The following is an 18,326-nucleotide window of genomic DNA, read 5'->3' on the forward strand; positions in this document are numbered from 1 at the left end:
ATCCATCCATCCATCTTCAACCACTTATCCGTAGTCGGGTCGCGGGTGCAACATCTCCACCAGAGAGCACCAGACTTCCCTCCTCAGAGCAACATTAGTGACTTCTTCCTGGGGGATCCCGAGATGTTCCATAGCCAGTGAGTGTTTCCTCCAACTGCGCCTTGGTCTGCCCCGGGGTCTCCTCCCAGTGGGACGTGCCTCGAGGACCTCCCTAGGGAGACACCCAAGAGGCATCCCAAACAGATGCCCAAACCACCTAAGCCGGCTCCTTTCCAGGCGAAGAAGTAACGACTCTACTTCGAGTCTCTCTCGCAAACTTCTCACCCTATCTCTAAGGGGTATGCCAGCCACCCGTCGAAGAAAACTCATTTCGGCCGCTATTAATAATAATAATAATAATAATGAGTAGAAGAAGTAGAAAAGTTTAGGAAATTGTAATTACTAAAGTAAAGTACGAATACCTCAAAATTGTACTTAAATACAGTACTTAGTTACTTTACATCAATGGTCAGGACACATGGGTAATATTGTGAGACAGTGTTAATCGTTAAATAGGTCAACTGGAATAAGATGAATGTGGATTACAGTAGGATTTAAGGGAACTGAAACCATTAAACATTCTAGTTAGACCGGTGCCCGGCTGTAGAGCACCAAGTCAGTAACGATGGAAGTTGGAGATCCATGCCCCACCGGCTATAGTGTTACTATATTGAGTTACTATAGCACTCAATCTTGACTGATGCATGAAATAGAACATGGCTTTTAATCCTTTGATTATTTAAAAAATTAATAAAAAAAATACAAAAATAAGTGAGCAATTAAGTAACATCATCTAGGAACTAAGGTTCATGGATGTACTTTTTCTGAAGCGGGGGCAAAACAGCAACCAATTCTGGGTTCAAAAGATCACCAAACCAAAAAATGATTAAATAGGCAGCAATTTACATGCTGTTACATGCTGTTATAAGTGGAGTGAGGGTTACTGATATAAACTTTAACTGTCACACATAACAAATATACTCTCTGAAGATATAAAATAGCGATTCGAAGTGCGCACACGCACACACGCACGCGCACACGCACACACACGCACACACACACACACACACACACACACACACACACACACACACACATTATTAAAGGCCAGTTAGGTTGTCTAGACAGCCCAGGGGTCTAAGTACTAAGCAGCCTGTGCAGTTCAAAGCTACCTGGGTTAGCCAATGCATCCACCATCTGTCTAAATACCTCCCAGTCCTGTGTGCACTCATAGCTAAATGGCACACTCAATTACTCTGAGCAAATAGGCCACTTCCCAAAAATGATACCGGCTTGCACAGAAAAACTTAGAACATCAGACCTATACGTTTGATTTATACTTTGTTGCGCACCATGCTGCACGCCAAAAATAGCACATCTACAAGCTCACATTCAACTTTTCAAGTAGCTCACAACAAACTTTTAATTGTGCAATATACTATCAAGTAAATAAAAGTTCTGATTGCGGCACAAACACTTACACAACACAACCATTGCCATAGAGGTTGAGGTAGGCAGAGAGGTCGATGTACACCAGCACCACACATAAGTTGTTCCACTGGCATATAAATAGTGCATGACTGAAAGAAAGTATATAATATATGGCTATTAACACATTCTCAATTGATGGAAATGACTCACGGTGGTGCAACTTGCAACTTACATACGCTCTCTCCTCCTGGGTGATGTAGCAATCTAATCTAAAGGCCATCTCTCTTGAGGATACATACCTTTGGGTTAAGACCCAAATTAGAAAATGTCCTGATATTTTCTTTGAATATTGTAACATATCATATAGGTTGTTGTTGCCTAACCCTATTCCCTCAAACCTATGAAATACAAATTCTGTTTTCAATTTGCACAGCTTCAATTAAAGTTGGTAGGGAATCAAAGAATCATTTAATTGTCCCAACTAATAATTGAATCAGTCTGGAAAAATAGCTGGTTAGTTTTCAAAATTCTCTGTTCTCCAAAGCTTATAAAGGGGTCAGATCTAGTAGACTGACAGCAGCAGCAATCCCTCCTATCAACTGCAATAATAGCACTGAAAAGCATCAAGCTCTTGGTTCCCTCATCTGTGTACTGCTTGACAAAAATTACATTTTCAGTTGAACATATTATGTAACACATTAGCTACCAAAAGTCAACATTTTGTAATGTCAAGCTACAGTAATATTAGCAAAGCCTGAGCAAAGCTAGCAAGCCTTTCAGCAGCACTGTTTTAATGTGTGTGATCCTACACGTGAGCATTTTTTATTATCATTATTTTGTCACTTAAACTCCATGTGGTGACTGACTATAACAAAATAAAAATGGAAATGAGGATGTTTTCCCAAAATCTAAGTACAAGTTGGGCATGCACTATAGTAAATCATTGTTTCATAGAACATGAGAAATAATTTTCAATTAGTGTCTGAGTTGTACCCAAGAGGCCAATAGCAAGAGGGGCCAACTTTGCATTACTTCCTGTATCTGCATGAAGGGGGCGGACACATTATTAGGAGACGGGAAGAATGTTGGAGTCTGTTAAATTCCAATGGGAGAGTGAACGTGAACACAGCTTCTGAACCATTCCTTAACTCCATGGTCACTGAACTAAATAGTGGTCCCAATCATCACAAGGCACACAATATTTCCAATATATTCATACTAAAATGTCTTCTTTTAGCGAGACAAATCAGGAGAAACTCTACTTTGTTATCGACATTTCTTTATCCAAGCAACAAACTCTCGCGAGATTTGAGAGGAGTCCGGAAGTCTCTGACCATCTGCAATTTGAAGGATGACACATAGGGGGCTCTGGCCCCATATTTAACATGAGAATATGTGAACATATTCACTGAATTCACATATTCACTGAATATGTGAATATTACAGCAATGGACATTTTTGGTGAAATAAAATGTGTGTTCCAATGCTTAATAATGATATAATTTTCCATAACTGTCTTAGACTCATGGCTGATTTCCGTTGTCAGTGTTGTTGTCAGCCTGGGGAGGTGGGAAGGTCGGGGAGAAGCAAACCACGCCCACTTCATTTAGGAGACCATTTGTAGGCTTTGTGTCGCCTCTAGTGGCTCCAATGAAGATCGTCCCTTCTTTTCTTTATAAATTAATAATCTTTGGTTGTACATAACTTCATTGTCTGATGGAACTTTCAGGGAAATAGTACAAATGGGTACCATTGTGACAGAGTAAGGCCCACAGGTGAGTCTATACGTACCATAAAGTAAATGGTAACTACTGTATTTAAGTACAATTCTGAGGTATTTGTACTTTTATTCTACTCCACTAGATTTCAGAGGCAGATATTGTACTTTTACTCCACTACAATTATTCGACAACTTTAGTTACTATAGTTACTTTGTAGATTTTGATTATTCGGCCATTTGAAAATAGCAGATCTACAAGCTCACAATGCGTTGCTGCGATGCGACGCATTGTAGATCTGCTATTTTCAAAAGTTATTATACATTTGAAAACATGAAATGAGAGTACTCATTCTTTCTACTTTTGATGCCAATACTTTTGTGCTTTTAACCCTTTAAAGTAAATGTTGGATTCTGGACTTCCACTTGTAACAGTGTATTTCTATATTGCAGTATTTACACTTTTACTTAAGTAAAGAATTTGAGCACTTTTTCCGCCACTGCTGAAACTGTATGTTACTCACGTGTGTCCAATCTCGTGAGCGATGGTGAAGGCTGTTGCCAGGCCAATGTCTTCATTAATACTGCAGCTTCTCTCTGGCTCGCACATACCTCCAACAGGGGCCAAACCTAACACACACACACACACACACACACACACACACACACACACACACACACACACAAAGCATCAATGATGTGCTAATGCAAGCTTCGAGTGCTCCGTGAAGCTTGGCCTTGTGGTTCGCTGTATGCACACAGTGCTGTGTGTTGAGCTGTGATTGGTCTGTGGGAGACAGGCGTACAGACAGTGACACAGATAAGCCCTTCTAGATGGCTAGGCCCCTTCAGCACCACGCCATGAAAACTAAAACAACATAAATGTTCCTTAAACTGTAAGTATCCATATCCCAACAGGGTTACTGTAGGTCTGATGAGGCTCGGTTAAAGGACCACTTCACCACTTTTCAACCCATCTTCACGTAATAGGTCCTCAATAATAATCATGATAAAATACCACCTTTCTTTTCTACTCAGTCTGTGTCTCATAGGAGGGCTGTGGGCAGTTCGGAGACTCTCCTCCCACCACCTCAGTTAAGCAAACTGCCTAAAAAGTATACATGTACAACAGTGTCTCAGAAAGTAGAGCGGTTTGATCCTCGGCACCTCCAGGCTGCTTTGTGCTTAAGTGTCCTTGAGCAAGACACTTAACCCCTAACTGTTCACTACTGAGTCAAAGGCAGAAAACTAATTTTGCTTTGCTTTGAAAATACCCCAAATTTACACTGAGACTGCTGCTACAGCTCTTTCATTAAGTTCATCAAGTTCATTCAGTACTTTCTAAAACAGAATAATATATGCACAGGCACTGTGCATTTTGAAACATACTGTAGTCTACTATGTGCTTTGTTTGTAAAACTTTCCAATCAAGCATGACGTTGATGTTACTGAAGGAGTGAAATAAGGGCAATTTCATGAATTGCACGCCCTCAGTGACCCTACTGGCTTAAAAACAAGTACACACTGGGGCCCAGTGCTGCTAACAAGTGACCAGTGTGTGTGGTTTATTCACTCTGCTTCGGTGTCAGTGTGTGTGTGTGTGCGTGTGTGTGTGTGTGTGTGTGTGTGTGTGTGTGCATGTGTGCGTGCATGTGTGCATGTGTGCGTATGTGTGGGTGTGAGGGAGATAAAGTGTAAGAACAGCAATTGTTTGAGTGTGAATTAAAGTCAGTGACTAGTGTGTGTGTGTGTGTGTGTGTGTATGTATGCGTGCGTGTCTGCATGCATGCATGCGCCCATGTATTACAGTGCGTGTTACCTAAGGTTCCACAGGGCTTGTTCTTGTAGATGCAGATGTCGTACCTGTGAACAGGAAGCAAAATAAACCCAGTCATTTACTACACATTCTCAGCTTGAATTTGTTCATTTTGTAACTCAGAGGTCACTCATGATTTTACTGTGTACAGTTAATATTCATGGCATCCACACCCCTGAACGCACCCACATATTGTACACATGCAGACACAAATACGTAGTTGCGTACACACAGGGCACATGCAGACAGGCCTACTGGCCACTGCTGGACATAGACACACATTCACAGACAGGCAGACAAACACATACATATACAAACAACAAGCGCACACATTCACAGAGCTTGACATTCAGACAAGGGGACACTCACGCCTACACATGCACACACGCAAGTGCGTGTGCACACACACACACACACACACACACACACACACACACACACACACACACACACACACTGATGTCTATGGACAGACGGTGGACAGCAGTGATAGCAGACTGATACGTTTTGAAGAACAATAGCAGGAAATCAAGGATGGTCACTTTAGTGTCATCCGTCTGGACAGTTTCCATCCACCACTTGATAAAGGACTTTGTACTGTATAACCAGGCTGTTCTCACACACAACTTGCCAAAGCCGTATACATCTTAAAAACGTGACAAATTGGAGGTTTCCAGAACCTTGTGTTTCCTTTTTCTTTCTTATTTTACTCCTAGGACCTAAATCATTAAGCTATGCGATCCTATCCAACTACTGTCTCGCAACATTAACCCATTCATTTACATTTTAGACATATCTTTGACTATTCAAAAATAGCAGATATACAAGCTCAGGTTTTTCAGAAAACATTTTTAGAATGGGCTTCGGGTCTTAACGGGTTAACTTATTGCACATTCCATCACAGAGAATGGGGAGGTATTTGTGGCCTGGGCCATTTCAGTGGCATAACTCTTTACGACACAGCACAGAGAGACAGAGGCATCAGACTGATGACTAGGAAACAGACGCTGGGTTGTGGTGTTTGCAGATGCACATTCTTTGGTGAATAGCATCTCTGTTGTATCTCTGTTAGTGTGTTGTGTTTCCACCACTGCTGTTTCTTTTTCCTCCGGGCAGTTTACTGGGATGGCTCAGAGAGAGAGAGAGAGAGAGAGAGAGAGAGAGAGAGAGAGAGAGAGAGAGAGAGAGAGAGAGAGAGAGAGAGAGTGAGTGAGTCAGAGAGACAGCCAGAGAGAGAGAGTTTGAGTGCCTGAGATAGTCAGAGAGAAAGTAGTAGAGACAGCGAGTCCGAGAGAGAGAGAATCAAAGAGAGTCAGAGTGATAGAGTAGGAAATAATCAAAGTGTGTGCGTGCGTGCGTGCGAGAGAGAGAGAGAGAGAGAGAGAGAGAGAGAGAGAGAGAGAAAGAGAGCGCGCACTCTCCTTGGAATGGTTCAGGGCTGTCAGATTCAAGACAGCTGTGCTCTGATTTCTGTTTCTCTTTCTCTGTCTCTCTTTATCTCTCTCTCTCACTCTATGCCTGTTACCCTCTCTTTCTCACTGACTCTCCATTTCAATGAGAGGAAAAAAAAGTCTCTTTCTCCTTTCTTATGTGTGCTGTGTGTACTCCCTCTCCAGATGCTGAGCTGGGCAGACCGGCCCCAGCTTTCATCACCCCGGACAGGACAAGACACAGACTCATACAGATCAGATTTGGCATGAATGTGAGGCTATGAGGAGAGAGAGATAGGGAATGCAAAAATGCTTGGCTCAGCATGAATGCTGTTTAGTTGGAATCCTTAATGAAGACAATGGATTAAACACATTCTTATTTACAACAACAACCTGGGGGAATACTGTAGCTGCTACAATCTGCTACAGTGTAGCAGATTACACTCACTGTTAGCGAAGTTTGCATACATTCTGTAAGCTCACTATAAGGCCTGGAACAACCACGTTTGCATAGTTTTTTTTTGTGATGGTTGAACTTAAACTATAGTTTACGACATAACTCGGACGGCATCTACACAGTATATATATTTATACAGTGTGTGTGTGTGTGTGTGTGTGTGTGTGTGTGTGTGTGTGTGTGTGTGTGTGTGTGTGTGTGTGACCTGCGGATGGAGTTTTTTGTCACCCGTAACTGCAAATTCATTATCCGCCCATTATCCAACCACATTAATTATATCATCCTATTTATATTAACCGCACCGTCCATCCGCCAACCGCGAGCAGCACAGGGAAGCACTTGGGATTCTATACTATACGCCGATATTTTAAATCTGCCTGCACACACACACACACACACACACACACACACACACACACACACAAAAAACATCTGCCACAGAGTTTACTTTGCAATGTTTAGGTTCCCCACCACATGCTTTGCCACTATAAATATTTTATGATCATGATGAAGCACAATTCTCAACTGGCCTTGCATTAAATAAGCATGTAGCAGTAGAGGTGTTTTTAGAACTGAGTGTACAGTAGTTATCAGATTGTATTTTTTTTTTTTTCACCTTCATTTGTTACAGTGAAAGACAGGAAAACACAGAGAGCGACATGCAGCAAATGGTCCGGCCAACAACAGGGAATCGAACCGGAAAGTCGGCATTTGAGCCATTATACTTTGTTGACACCATCGTGCATATACGAGTACATTCTTGCTTTTCCCAAAGTGACATGTTTGGCCAATCCGCTGCCATCAAAGACATGACCAGAAGGGACCAGATCGGTTTGCTAATATTCTGACCTGGTGATGAGCACGGCGGTATCGTGGTGGGCGATTCCATTGTCTGGGATGGCATTCCCGTTGCTGTTGCGGTGCTGGATGGATTTCTGCCACTTACAGAAACTGTCCAAGGACTTCCCTGCATGGTGGTTAATCTCTAGCGTTGGCTGGTGGAGAGAAAGATCGTACAGTATAGGATTATATATGTATTCCTGATTAACCCATTCTGACCTGAGATCAGATTCATACGAGGTTTCCACTGGGACACACACTGGTCTGATTAACCCATTTCTGACCCGAGATCAGATTCTAAAAATGTCACAGTCGTTCTTCGATTTTTCAAAAATAGCAGACCTACAAGCTCGTATCGCGCCACTCGGTGGCGCGATATGAGCTTGTAGATCTGCTATTTTTCAATAGCTAAAGCATAACATGATGCCAACACCAAAATGGGTGCCCGGTCAGAATGGGTTGATTGAGTACAATGGACCACAAGCCCCCCTGGGGCTTTTTGTATTATCCTTTTAGCGTAACCTTTGACTGTACTACCTGTACTCTTAACCATCTTGTTAATAAAGTATTGGATCAATCAATCACATTTACATTGCTACATACTGTGAGTATTGAGAGTGTTGAGAACCCAAAAGCAGGACAGCAAGGAAATCTTTGGGTGTTTTAATACAGGTTAGCAGAACTTAAGAGACATCACAAACAAACTGACAAGGACTGACTGGGGAACAACACTAATATACAAATGAGAGTTGATTACACATGAGATACAGCAGGTGGCGGGGGGGGGGGGACATGAATAAAGAACCATGAAAGCTAGAACATGAATATAACAGAAATACAAAACCTAGACAAGACAGGCAGAGTCTGTGACACACATGATGTAAGGTTATCATTAGTGGGGTGGGTGGGGTTTTACAAAATTAATTGTATGAACTTTACAGTGTAGTTTTATTTTAATTTTATCATGTGATTTCTTTTTGAGGGGCACTAGCCCTATGCCCAGCTTTGTCTTTGTTACAGGCACACTGTCGCGTCAACAAACGCCTAGAGCTTTGTCGGCAAAAAAACTGAAAAGCTTTCTACAAGTTGAAGCCGTGCACGCACGGCACTAGCGTAATTTCCATCCACCAGCTGTTTAAAAACCAGGAGGAGGTTCAATAATGCAGATTTATTTCTGTTCTTGCAAGGAAATTCAAAAAATTGGTTAAAAAAGGTAATTCAAGAAAGAGGAAAACAATAAACGTACGTACATGACTAATTCAAGCGTAAGTCTAGAGCTATACCTTTTGATGAGGGATGCCTAAATCAAGCATAAGTAAGTAAGTAAGTAGCGTGAAGCAGCTTGATGTAAAGTACACACCCTGGACATGACGCTAGTATGTCCCAGGGACTTACCCCCAATCCAACCCTTGATGCTGAGTGTCAAGCAGGGAGGCACTGGGTCCCATTTTTAGAGTCTTTGGTATGACCCGGCCGGGGATCGAACCCCGACCTCCCAGTCTCAGGGCAGACACTCTAACCACAAAGCCACTGAGCTGTCCATAAAGATACCCTCAGCTGCATTTCTCCTTTCCTCCTGTCGCTCTGCCAATCCTACCCCTCTCCTTTCTTCACACTCCTCCACTCTCTTCACTGCTTCGGCATAGGACATTTCCCTCTTTCCTGTTCTAATCTTATTCACTTTGATCTCCTTTGCCTTCCTAGTACACTGCGCTGACCCCGTGTAGTCAAGTGTTCTCCCCCACACTGCAAGCACTTCGCTGGTTCTTTGATACAATCCTTCTTGCAGTTTTCCTCACTACACCTTTTATTAGCCCTACATACAGTACTACTGCAGCAACGCGTCTATACTGTTGACAACAGAAGTATGGTCTGCAGTTCTTCACAGCCTCTTCATCAAACTTAGAGTCAATTAAAAAAAGAACGCCTCAACCCTCTCCACGGAATGAATAAAATTCCCCTATCCTAGTCTGTGCCTTTACTTTGTTGGGACAAACCAACTAACATCCTTAGCAAAAGGGCATGAGTCGCATGACATCACCTTTAAAGTCAAGTGACAGACAAAGAAAACAATTCAATAACATCAAGTAAATTATCAACATACACAAGGTAAGTATTCTACATGTTTTAGCAACACCACATTTTGTATGGACAATATACAGTTTCAAGTAAAATGCAAACTCCCGTGTCAAGTGGTATGTTCCAATTACATTCCCTCCCTATAAATGGAGCCCTGGAGAGTGCAACTCTTTTAGAAGGATCAGACCAGTAACAGGAAGTAAGTATGTTGAGCAATGAGCTTCTGTTGAATCAATAAATATGATTCAAACAACATCTCATCTGCTCTGTCTGCCGTGTCTCACAATTCTCTCCTGCTCACGGGTTTGGTGTGGTGTACAATGGTAGAATCAGTTTGGTGTGGTGTACAATGGTAGAATCAGTTTGATGTGGTGTACAATGGTAGAATCAGATACGACACTAGCTATAGAGAGGGTATGCGCGTGACATCATTATCGTACCCGGAAGTTATGCAGGAACGCCTACTGAGTGGCAAAAAACTACTTTCTGGCCTTGACAGCCCGTACATCCAAAGAGTTAAGTCTTAAAAAGACAAGAGTGGCTGCACACACTGATAGCCAAAGTGTCGATTATTTATTAGGATGCAGAGTAGGAATCCTAATAAATAATCTGCACTTTGGCTATCGGTGTGTGCGGCCACTCTTGTGTCTTTTTCTTGATTCTTGGATTACTTGCAACTGCGGCCCGGTTCCACTGCATTCGTCACCGGTGCTTTCCTCAGGGTCCGCCATTATGCTGCTGCTAGCTTCCCTAGTTTGATATTAGCCAGCGAATCGGAGCGGCAGGGGTGGTATTGCAGTCTCTGTACCACACTGTTGTGACGAAAAGTGAGCCAGAATGCAAAGCTCTGTCTACCGAGCAATCTTCGTTCCTACTCTCACCTATGGTCATGAAATGTGGGTCATGGTGACCGAAAGAATAAGGTCGCGAATACAAGCGACCAAAATGAGTTTTCTCCGTCGGGTGGCTGGCATCTCCATTAGAAATAGGGTGAGAAGTCCAGGTGGTTCAGGCATCTGGTTAGGATGCCTCTCGAGCGTCTCCCCAGGGAGGTCCTCGATTCACGTCCCACTGGAAGGAGACCTCGGGGCAGACCAAGGCGCAGATGGAGGGATTACATAGTCTCACTGGCCTTGGAACGCTTCAGGATCCCCCAGGAGGAAGTTACTAATGTTGCTCTGGAGAGGAATGTCTAGAGCTCTCTGGTGGAGCTGTTGCCCGACTACGGATAAGCGGTTGAATATGGATGGAAACTACGTTAAACTCACTTTTCCACTCGATTTGCCATTGACTTTATGCATGCACAATTGCACATACCCTCTATTGTCTGTGTATCATTGGTAACCTGAAATGAATATGTAAAATGCAAACTCTGATTAACAACGTAACTAGTATTGAAGCAAACACCAAAGTCTTTGGTGCCGACCATGGGGATATAAATGAGCTCTTAGCCTTCTCTGGTGCTATATATTTTTGGTGCATTGTCATTGTCAAATAACGAATGAAATAAAATAAAATCCACAGTGTTAATTTAACCATGTGGGTGTAAAAATGGACAGATTCTACATGGTAAAATCCAGTGTTCATTTAAGTTAGCACGGAGGATTATAGTGTGTAGTATTATAACAGAGTTGGCAGAGCAGGGGGAAGTGGAGGGAGTGCTGCGCTGGCCACAGCTGGCTAGAACTCGTAACCGAGGAATGCATGCGGTGACATAACTAGTAATTGTCTCATCCCACAGTCGCTCATTTCTGGGCCTGCTGCTGGCCCTATTTTGTCTTCCAGGGGCCATTTGCTGTTTTCAGACCTGGAAAACCAATGGCAGAGCTGCACAGGGACAGACTACTTGTCGATCCCGTCCCAACCTCAGCCTCAGCAGACCATGCAGTAAGAATAACAACCTAATACAGCCTGCCGCTAATGATCCCGGCATTTATTTATTCCTTTTCTATGCTGTCAGATGACGACCGGATCTCGGGGGCAAATTACAGGGCTTATTTTTAGGCAGCACGAACTGTATGAATCACAAATGTTCCCTAATAGGACAGCTATGGAGGAAACCTCAAGGCCCTGTAATGCCCCCTCTAATACAGTATGATTCATCTGTTGAGGTCCTATTAGGTCAACATTGAGATGGAGTGGGTAACCCCAACCTGCTGCCAAGTCTCACCACATGCTGTTAAATAGCCAGCTACCGAGGTCAGTGGCCAGTTGGCCGCATTGCTCCGTCATCTATAGTTTGCGCCACTGGTAATACGTACTAGATATTAGTATAGTAATATGTACTGTATCTGAACGAGTTCCACTCCTGGCTTAGTCGGTGCTGTGGAATCCGACTTTAGACTTCATGTCCCTCTTCATGGATTCATATTATTCAAAAGAATAATTAATTTGACAGAGGATGGACTCTGTAAAAAACGTACAATGTCTCTACGGCCCAGAGCCAGGGGAAAGTATTGGTTTATTCGGATTCCTGTGGTGCTCCGAAGGTTAGCAGACTAGGGAGCATCACATCCCCGTTTCCTATCTACCCTGTTCCTGTCTCTGCGGTACAGAACTCTGCCTGCTGAAGCAGAAATATCCCAAAGATAATCTTTTGTAAGACATCGGTGGCTATGGATGAATGTGATCCGGGTGGTGGACGTCTGTGGGGGCAGGAGGTTGGTGAAAACACTGGTTTCCTCAGAGAAGCCCTCACCCCACCCGCTGGCCTCCACTTCATATTTACGTAGATACTGATATTTTTAAACAAGCTTTTCTGAGGCCCATATGTGCGTCATAGCGACGGTCACTGGGGTCACCGCCTGCCTCGGCAACAAGCAGGGCAGTCATTCAGCTCCTGCTACCTACTCCTGCACGCTTCCCTTGTTTAATCCTACATTTTTCCACCCACCTCTCCTTGCCCTCCATCTTCCTCTCTCTTCGCTCTTCTCACTCCTCTTCTCCTATTCTCTCTCCCTTGTCCATTTGCCTCTTACACTTCTAGGGGTAGCTGAGTGTGTAGAGAGGCTGTCTGGGAATTGGAAGGTCACTGGCTGCGGCTCGCTACGTGTATGAATCGCGAAGCACTCGTTTCTACACCATTCCGGGCAGCGCTCCTCCACCTCCCGGGCCTCCCCGTCTCTAATTCCGTTAAACTTGCAAATATCTATCTCTAATTTTTCAAAGATAGATAGAAATATACTGTGTAGCACAGAGGTTCCCAAAGTGGGGTCCGGGGACCCCCAGGGGTCCTTCAGGGAGTTCCAGGGGGTCCCCCAGCTATGATGAATAGTTAGGAACCAAATGGACCCATGGATCTGTAACTCTGAGAGTGTACACATATGGACCCTAACAGGTCCATTTGGTTCCAGTTGTACACACTCATGATGGAATAGTGTAGAAACGAGTGCTTCGCAGGTGAAGCAGTGAAAGTAATTTCCCTCCACCGAGGACCATAAAATACGTGTGTATATTGTGTATATTAGTCTTGTTCCCCAGCCAGTCCTTGTCGGATCATTGTTCGTGTTGCATCTTTGTTTAGTCCGTATTAAATTCCTGACACTATTCTGCCTGGCTGTTCTGCATTTGGGTACTCACCACCACCACCACCAGATCGTGACAGGGTGATGTTATAGTGTGCATGTATAGTACAGCATAAATACAGGGTGATAGTATAGTACAGCATAAACACAGGGTGATGGTTGGTTACCTGGTCTTCCATTAGCAGGATAAGCCGTGTCACCACTATGTTGACTGCGTTCCCCAGGCTAGAATCTTGGAACAGTTTGGCAACCTGACCTCCAGGGAAACAAGAAAAGGCCAGTCTTAAAAAGAAGAGCTGATGCTGACAGGATTCAACTCTGAACTCTGAGTATACAAATGTGTCAATTTGGTTCCATTTGTACTCCCTTTAGAGTTACTACGTATATTAATGCAAGAAGTGAATCAATTTCATAAAGAAACTGGCACTAGGAATTAGGAAAATAAAAACCTTTAAAAGGTTTACACAAGGAAAAAGGAATGTCCATAAAAAGGTTCCCTTTTGATGCATAACTTAAGTAAAGGTGAGTCTTAAAATAAACCTGTAAACAAGCTAGCCAATAGCTGAAAACAAGGACAGCAGACTTAGAAAGAGCAGACACAGCAGCAACCCTTTGACCTGACACTTATTGCCATGGCTAGCACCAAAGATCCACTCATTTACTTGTCATTATTTGTGGGTTGTGGTGTAATTTGGCCTACTTTTCCATGAGTCCCCTCTGGAGAGTCAGCAGTGGGGTCTGTTTTGGGTGGATACAACCTGCTTTGTCACAGCGAACAGGCCGTTCATTAAAGGCACATGAAGTCCAGACACGAGTGTGTTTAGATTTGAATGATTGGCTGACTGGCTGACACTGAAGTGATAGCTTATAAAGATACAGAGGCCAAGCCATGTCTGTAGGTGAGCAATTTTTTTAACCTTATTGGCACAAATATATTAAGTAAGACACTGCAGCACTCATTAAGGGAGAAATCCAGACCAAAACACATGTATGCATGAATCAGCCTATTAATCCTGTCCCAACATACATGTTGGCCTTGAATTGTTTCATAGATGTCGCCTCTTCTCCATTTTCCCCACCCTTCCCCCCCAAAATACAGCTAGAATGGTAGAAAGCTAGCCTGGGAAGCATTCCTTTTCGGGTTTATGATCCCGTCGGAAGCGGATGGTAACTTACATTATGTTGTAGTCACTGATTTGTAGTCATCAGGCAGGAAACCACAACCGGAATAACCCAATAAAATCATTTTTAAAATACAAAATAAATATAATGTGAGTGTACTTTCCAGGGACTATTCACTATATCTTTACCTCTGTCTTTATACCTTTGTTATCCCACAGGGAAATTCTATTTTATTGTGTAGGCCCTACAATTAGCATCACAGGCAATTATTTTGGGTAGTTCTTATTCCGTTTGTGGTTTCCTGCCTGATGACTACAAATCAGTAGCCTCGGAAACCCAGACGTTGTATTAGATTTTACATTGGGTAGTTTATTTGATCTTATGTTGGGTAGTGTATTTGATTTTACGTTGGGTAGTTTATTTGATCTTATGTTGGGTAGTGTATTTGATCTTATGTTGGGTAGTGTATTTGATCTTACGTTGGGTAGTGTATTTGATCTTATGTTGGGTAGTGTATTTGATTTTACGTTGGGTAGTGTATTTGATCTTATGTTGGGTAGTGTATTTGATTTTACGTTGGGTAGTGTATTTGATCTTATGTTGGGTAGTGTATTTGATCTTATGTTGGGTAGTGTATTTGATCTTACGTTGGGTAGTGTATTTGATCTTATGTTGGGTAGTGTATTTGATCTTACGTTGGGAAGTTTATTTTATCTTACGTTGGGTAGTTTATTTGATCTTACGTTGGGTAGTGTATTTGATCTTACGTTGGGAAGTTTATTTGATCTTACGTTGGGTAGTGTATTTGATCTTATGTTGGGTAGTGTTATGTATTTGATTTTACATTGGGTAGTTTATTTGATCTTACGTTGGGTAGTGTATTTGATCTTATGTTGGGTAGTGTTATGTATTTGATTTTACGTTGGGTAGTTTATTTGATCTTACGTTGGGTAGTGTATTTGATCTTATGTTGGGTAGTGTTATGTATTTGATTTTACGTTGGGTAGTTTATTTGATCTTACGTTGGGTAGTGTATTTGATCTTATGTTGGGTAGTGTTATGTATTTGATTTTACGTTGGGTAGTTTATTTGATCTTACGTTGGGTAGTGTATTTGATCTTATGTTGGGTAGTGTTATGTATTTGATTTTACGTTGGGTAGTGTATTTGATCTTATGTTGGGTAGTGTATTTGAAGTGCCCATGTAGGTCAACATCAAAAGCCTTCCATTCGAAACTTGGCTGAGGCGTGCATGACTTCACTTGTTGGCTTACGGTCTATATTGAACTATTTTTACACATACGTATGTGTGTCAGAACAATTCTCTACAGTCTACGGGGAAGAAGCCGTTCTTTAACCCTGTCATTATGATTATCCTATATTAAAATTGGCTAATGGAAGGGCCGGCCGGCCATCTGGTGAACCCGGCGGACCGCATTGTCAAACTCATGTCACTATGACTCAGTCATAATCATAACCGTCCATACAAGGCGTTCCCAATGCAGCAATGCCCAAATATGGGGTGTGTTGTCTAACCTAAACATCATGGCATCAGGTGCAAACAACTCCACATACAGTATGGGCACAAAATGGAGCATGCCCATATATGCGCATACAGGTATACTGATAGATTATCTCTAAGCTAACAAAATGCGTCGCAATGTGTTGTCGTCTAATATATTGCCTATTTTCAAATATTCAGTATAAAAAGTATAAAGACATTGTACTAATGGACATTCTTATTAATTATTTGCATGCAAGAGAGACTTATTCTGAAACGTATTTGTGTTTCCGCAGACATTCCTGTTGTCGCCAACAATGTCCACAAGTCTATACCCAGTCTCCTCCGAATGTTCATGAGCTGACCACATGCCATTCCTTTGTTTTGCAAGTAAGCCAAGTAACCACACCATAATTCATTGGTGGATGATGATGTGTATCCTCTCACGGAGTACAACTCTTTGAGCACTTGGGAAAGCAGCACTAAAAGCAATACATCATCTGCATCCTTCAACACATCCCCTCTCTTTCTCAGTATGGCTCAAAAACACAGTAGATGCTGCTTTGTTTCACACCATTTGGCAGGAGAACTTGTTTTAACATGAAATGTTTTATGCAGTGAGTAATTATCAGATAATTAAGATACGCACCGTTTTTATGGCATGGCTCTGGTTAGGAAACAAATTGTTAATTATATTTTTCACTGTCAATTGTCCTCTTGAGACTTTTGGATGAAAACCTTCTCAAGTTTAAGACACAAACCAAAACTGTGTTTCGCCTTAAAATATGTATGACTCCCTGTCTCCAGATGAAATGTCCTTTTGAAACTTTTTGATGTCACATTCAAGGATGTGGACAAAAAGGATTACATAAGCATTTCTGTGTGCACCTGTAACATTTGATTAGTAGCTTTTCCATAAATTGTTATACATAACAATATGTTTTATTATTGTAACGTTGTTTGTGTCTAAATTAGCCATTGACTGTGTTCTGTACAGTGGGAGCTTGTTCCATGCCGACGGCCCGTAGAAGCAAAAAGCTGCTTCCCCGTATTTTTTAGTTGCCATTTTTTTAGGAAAAGCGAGCAGGCCATGAAGACCTTAGGGGGCGGTTTGGGACATATTTAGGCAGGCAGTCATGTAGGTAGGAAGGTGCGAGACCATTGAGAACTTTATACACAAGTAAAATAAGTGCAGTGCAGTGCAGTGAAGCCAAAACTGGAGTACAATTTACAATTTAGGCATTTAGCAGACGCTCTTAATCCAGAGCGACTGGAGTAAGGCCAAACTTACTTGCCGACCACTGGTATGTGTGCGTGTATTTGCTAAAGTGGTCAGGAGGTGCACGCACATCTCAGGCGTGTGTCTGTCTGCCTGTCTGTGTTTGTCCGGAGCTAATCTTGCATCATCAGTCCAGCATCTTGCGCTGGACTGATGAGCACACAGCAAGCTAACTTGGTACCTTAAAAAGCTTTTTCCACTTTTTGAGGGGCACTAGCCCCTCCTATATACAGCTTTTCTTCACAACACGTGTCACATTTGAGAAGAGAGAATTTACGTCTGTGTGTGTGTGTGTGTGTGTGTGTGTGTGTGTGTGTGTGTATATCATTAAATACATTTAATTCTTTTGCATCATGGTTAAAAGATAATAACATAAGTTGACAATTAATTCATGAGGAAGTATATTCATTTATTTATTGGATGATGTACGATAAGAGCGACCCTCACTTCACACGGGTGTGATTTTTTTTAATACTTTTTTAAATATTTAACATTTTGGATGACCTCATCGGCAAGCCGAACTGTCTATGGAAGTGATGTCCAATCAGGCTGAAACCTTGCCCAAATATGGAGTCATACGTCATAGACACATCATAGATGACTTCTGTCATAGCCTGGCCATTTATGATGTCCAAGATCCATGTGCCGCTATTGGGCAAAGCTTTGTTAGATTCAGGATCCCCAGACTTCAATGACACAAATAATATGAATAACACATTATTTTGTTAATGCACAGTGTATGCTTCCTTTTTGTGGTGAAACTTACAATATTCATGACCGCCAGGATGTACTGCTCGATGTCTCTGCGACCATGATAGCCCACCATCATCTTGTCAGCCACCACCAGAGTCTCCACGTATCGCTCTCGACTCACTGATCGCTTCAGGGGAAGCTGGCCGCGGGGCACCTGATGGGGCGGCGTCTTCAGAGTGCGCTGCCACCATGCCATGCCCTTCCCCGGCTTCTCATCTGAGGACCAGATGTATACACAGTACACGCTGCACTGTAAAATCCTGAGTGTATGTATGTACACATTTGTACAATTTGGTACATTTGAAGGCTCTCCTGGGTTACAAATGGTACAAATATGGT

General features: G+C 42.5%; 1 protein-coding gene across 2 annotated transcripts in view; it reads right to left on the bottom strand.

The window, feature by feature from the left end:
- Nucleotides 1-18,326, bottom strand: part of adamts10 (ADAM metallopeptidase with thrombospondin type 1 motif, 10) — a 70,458-nt gene that overhangs the window by 32,203 nt on the left and 19,929 nt on the right. For both annotated transcript variants that reach the window (XM_080770372.1, XM_080770373.1), the window contains exons 6-10: nt 18,001-18,203; nt 13,501-13,584; nt 7,740-7,885; nt 5,007-5,050; nt 3,712-3,817 (exon numbers count right to left, since the gene is read on the bottom strand). In XM_080770372.1, the coding sequence (XP_080626498.1) occupies nt 3,712-3,817; nt 5,007-5,050; nt 7,740-7,885; nt 13,501-13,584; nt 18,001-18,203 (583 nt within the window). The remainder of the gene's footprint in view (nt 1-3,711; nt 3,818-5,006; nt 5,051-7,739; nt 7,886-13,500; nt 13,585-18,000; nt 18,204-18,326) is intronic.

This window comes from Protomyctophum bolini (assembly GCF_963924005.1).
Source record: "Protomyctophum bolini genome assembly, chromosome: 8".
NCBI lineage: Eukaryota > Metazoa > Chordata > Actinopteri > Myctophiformes > Myctophidae > Protomyctophum > Protomyctophum bolini.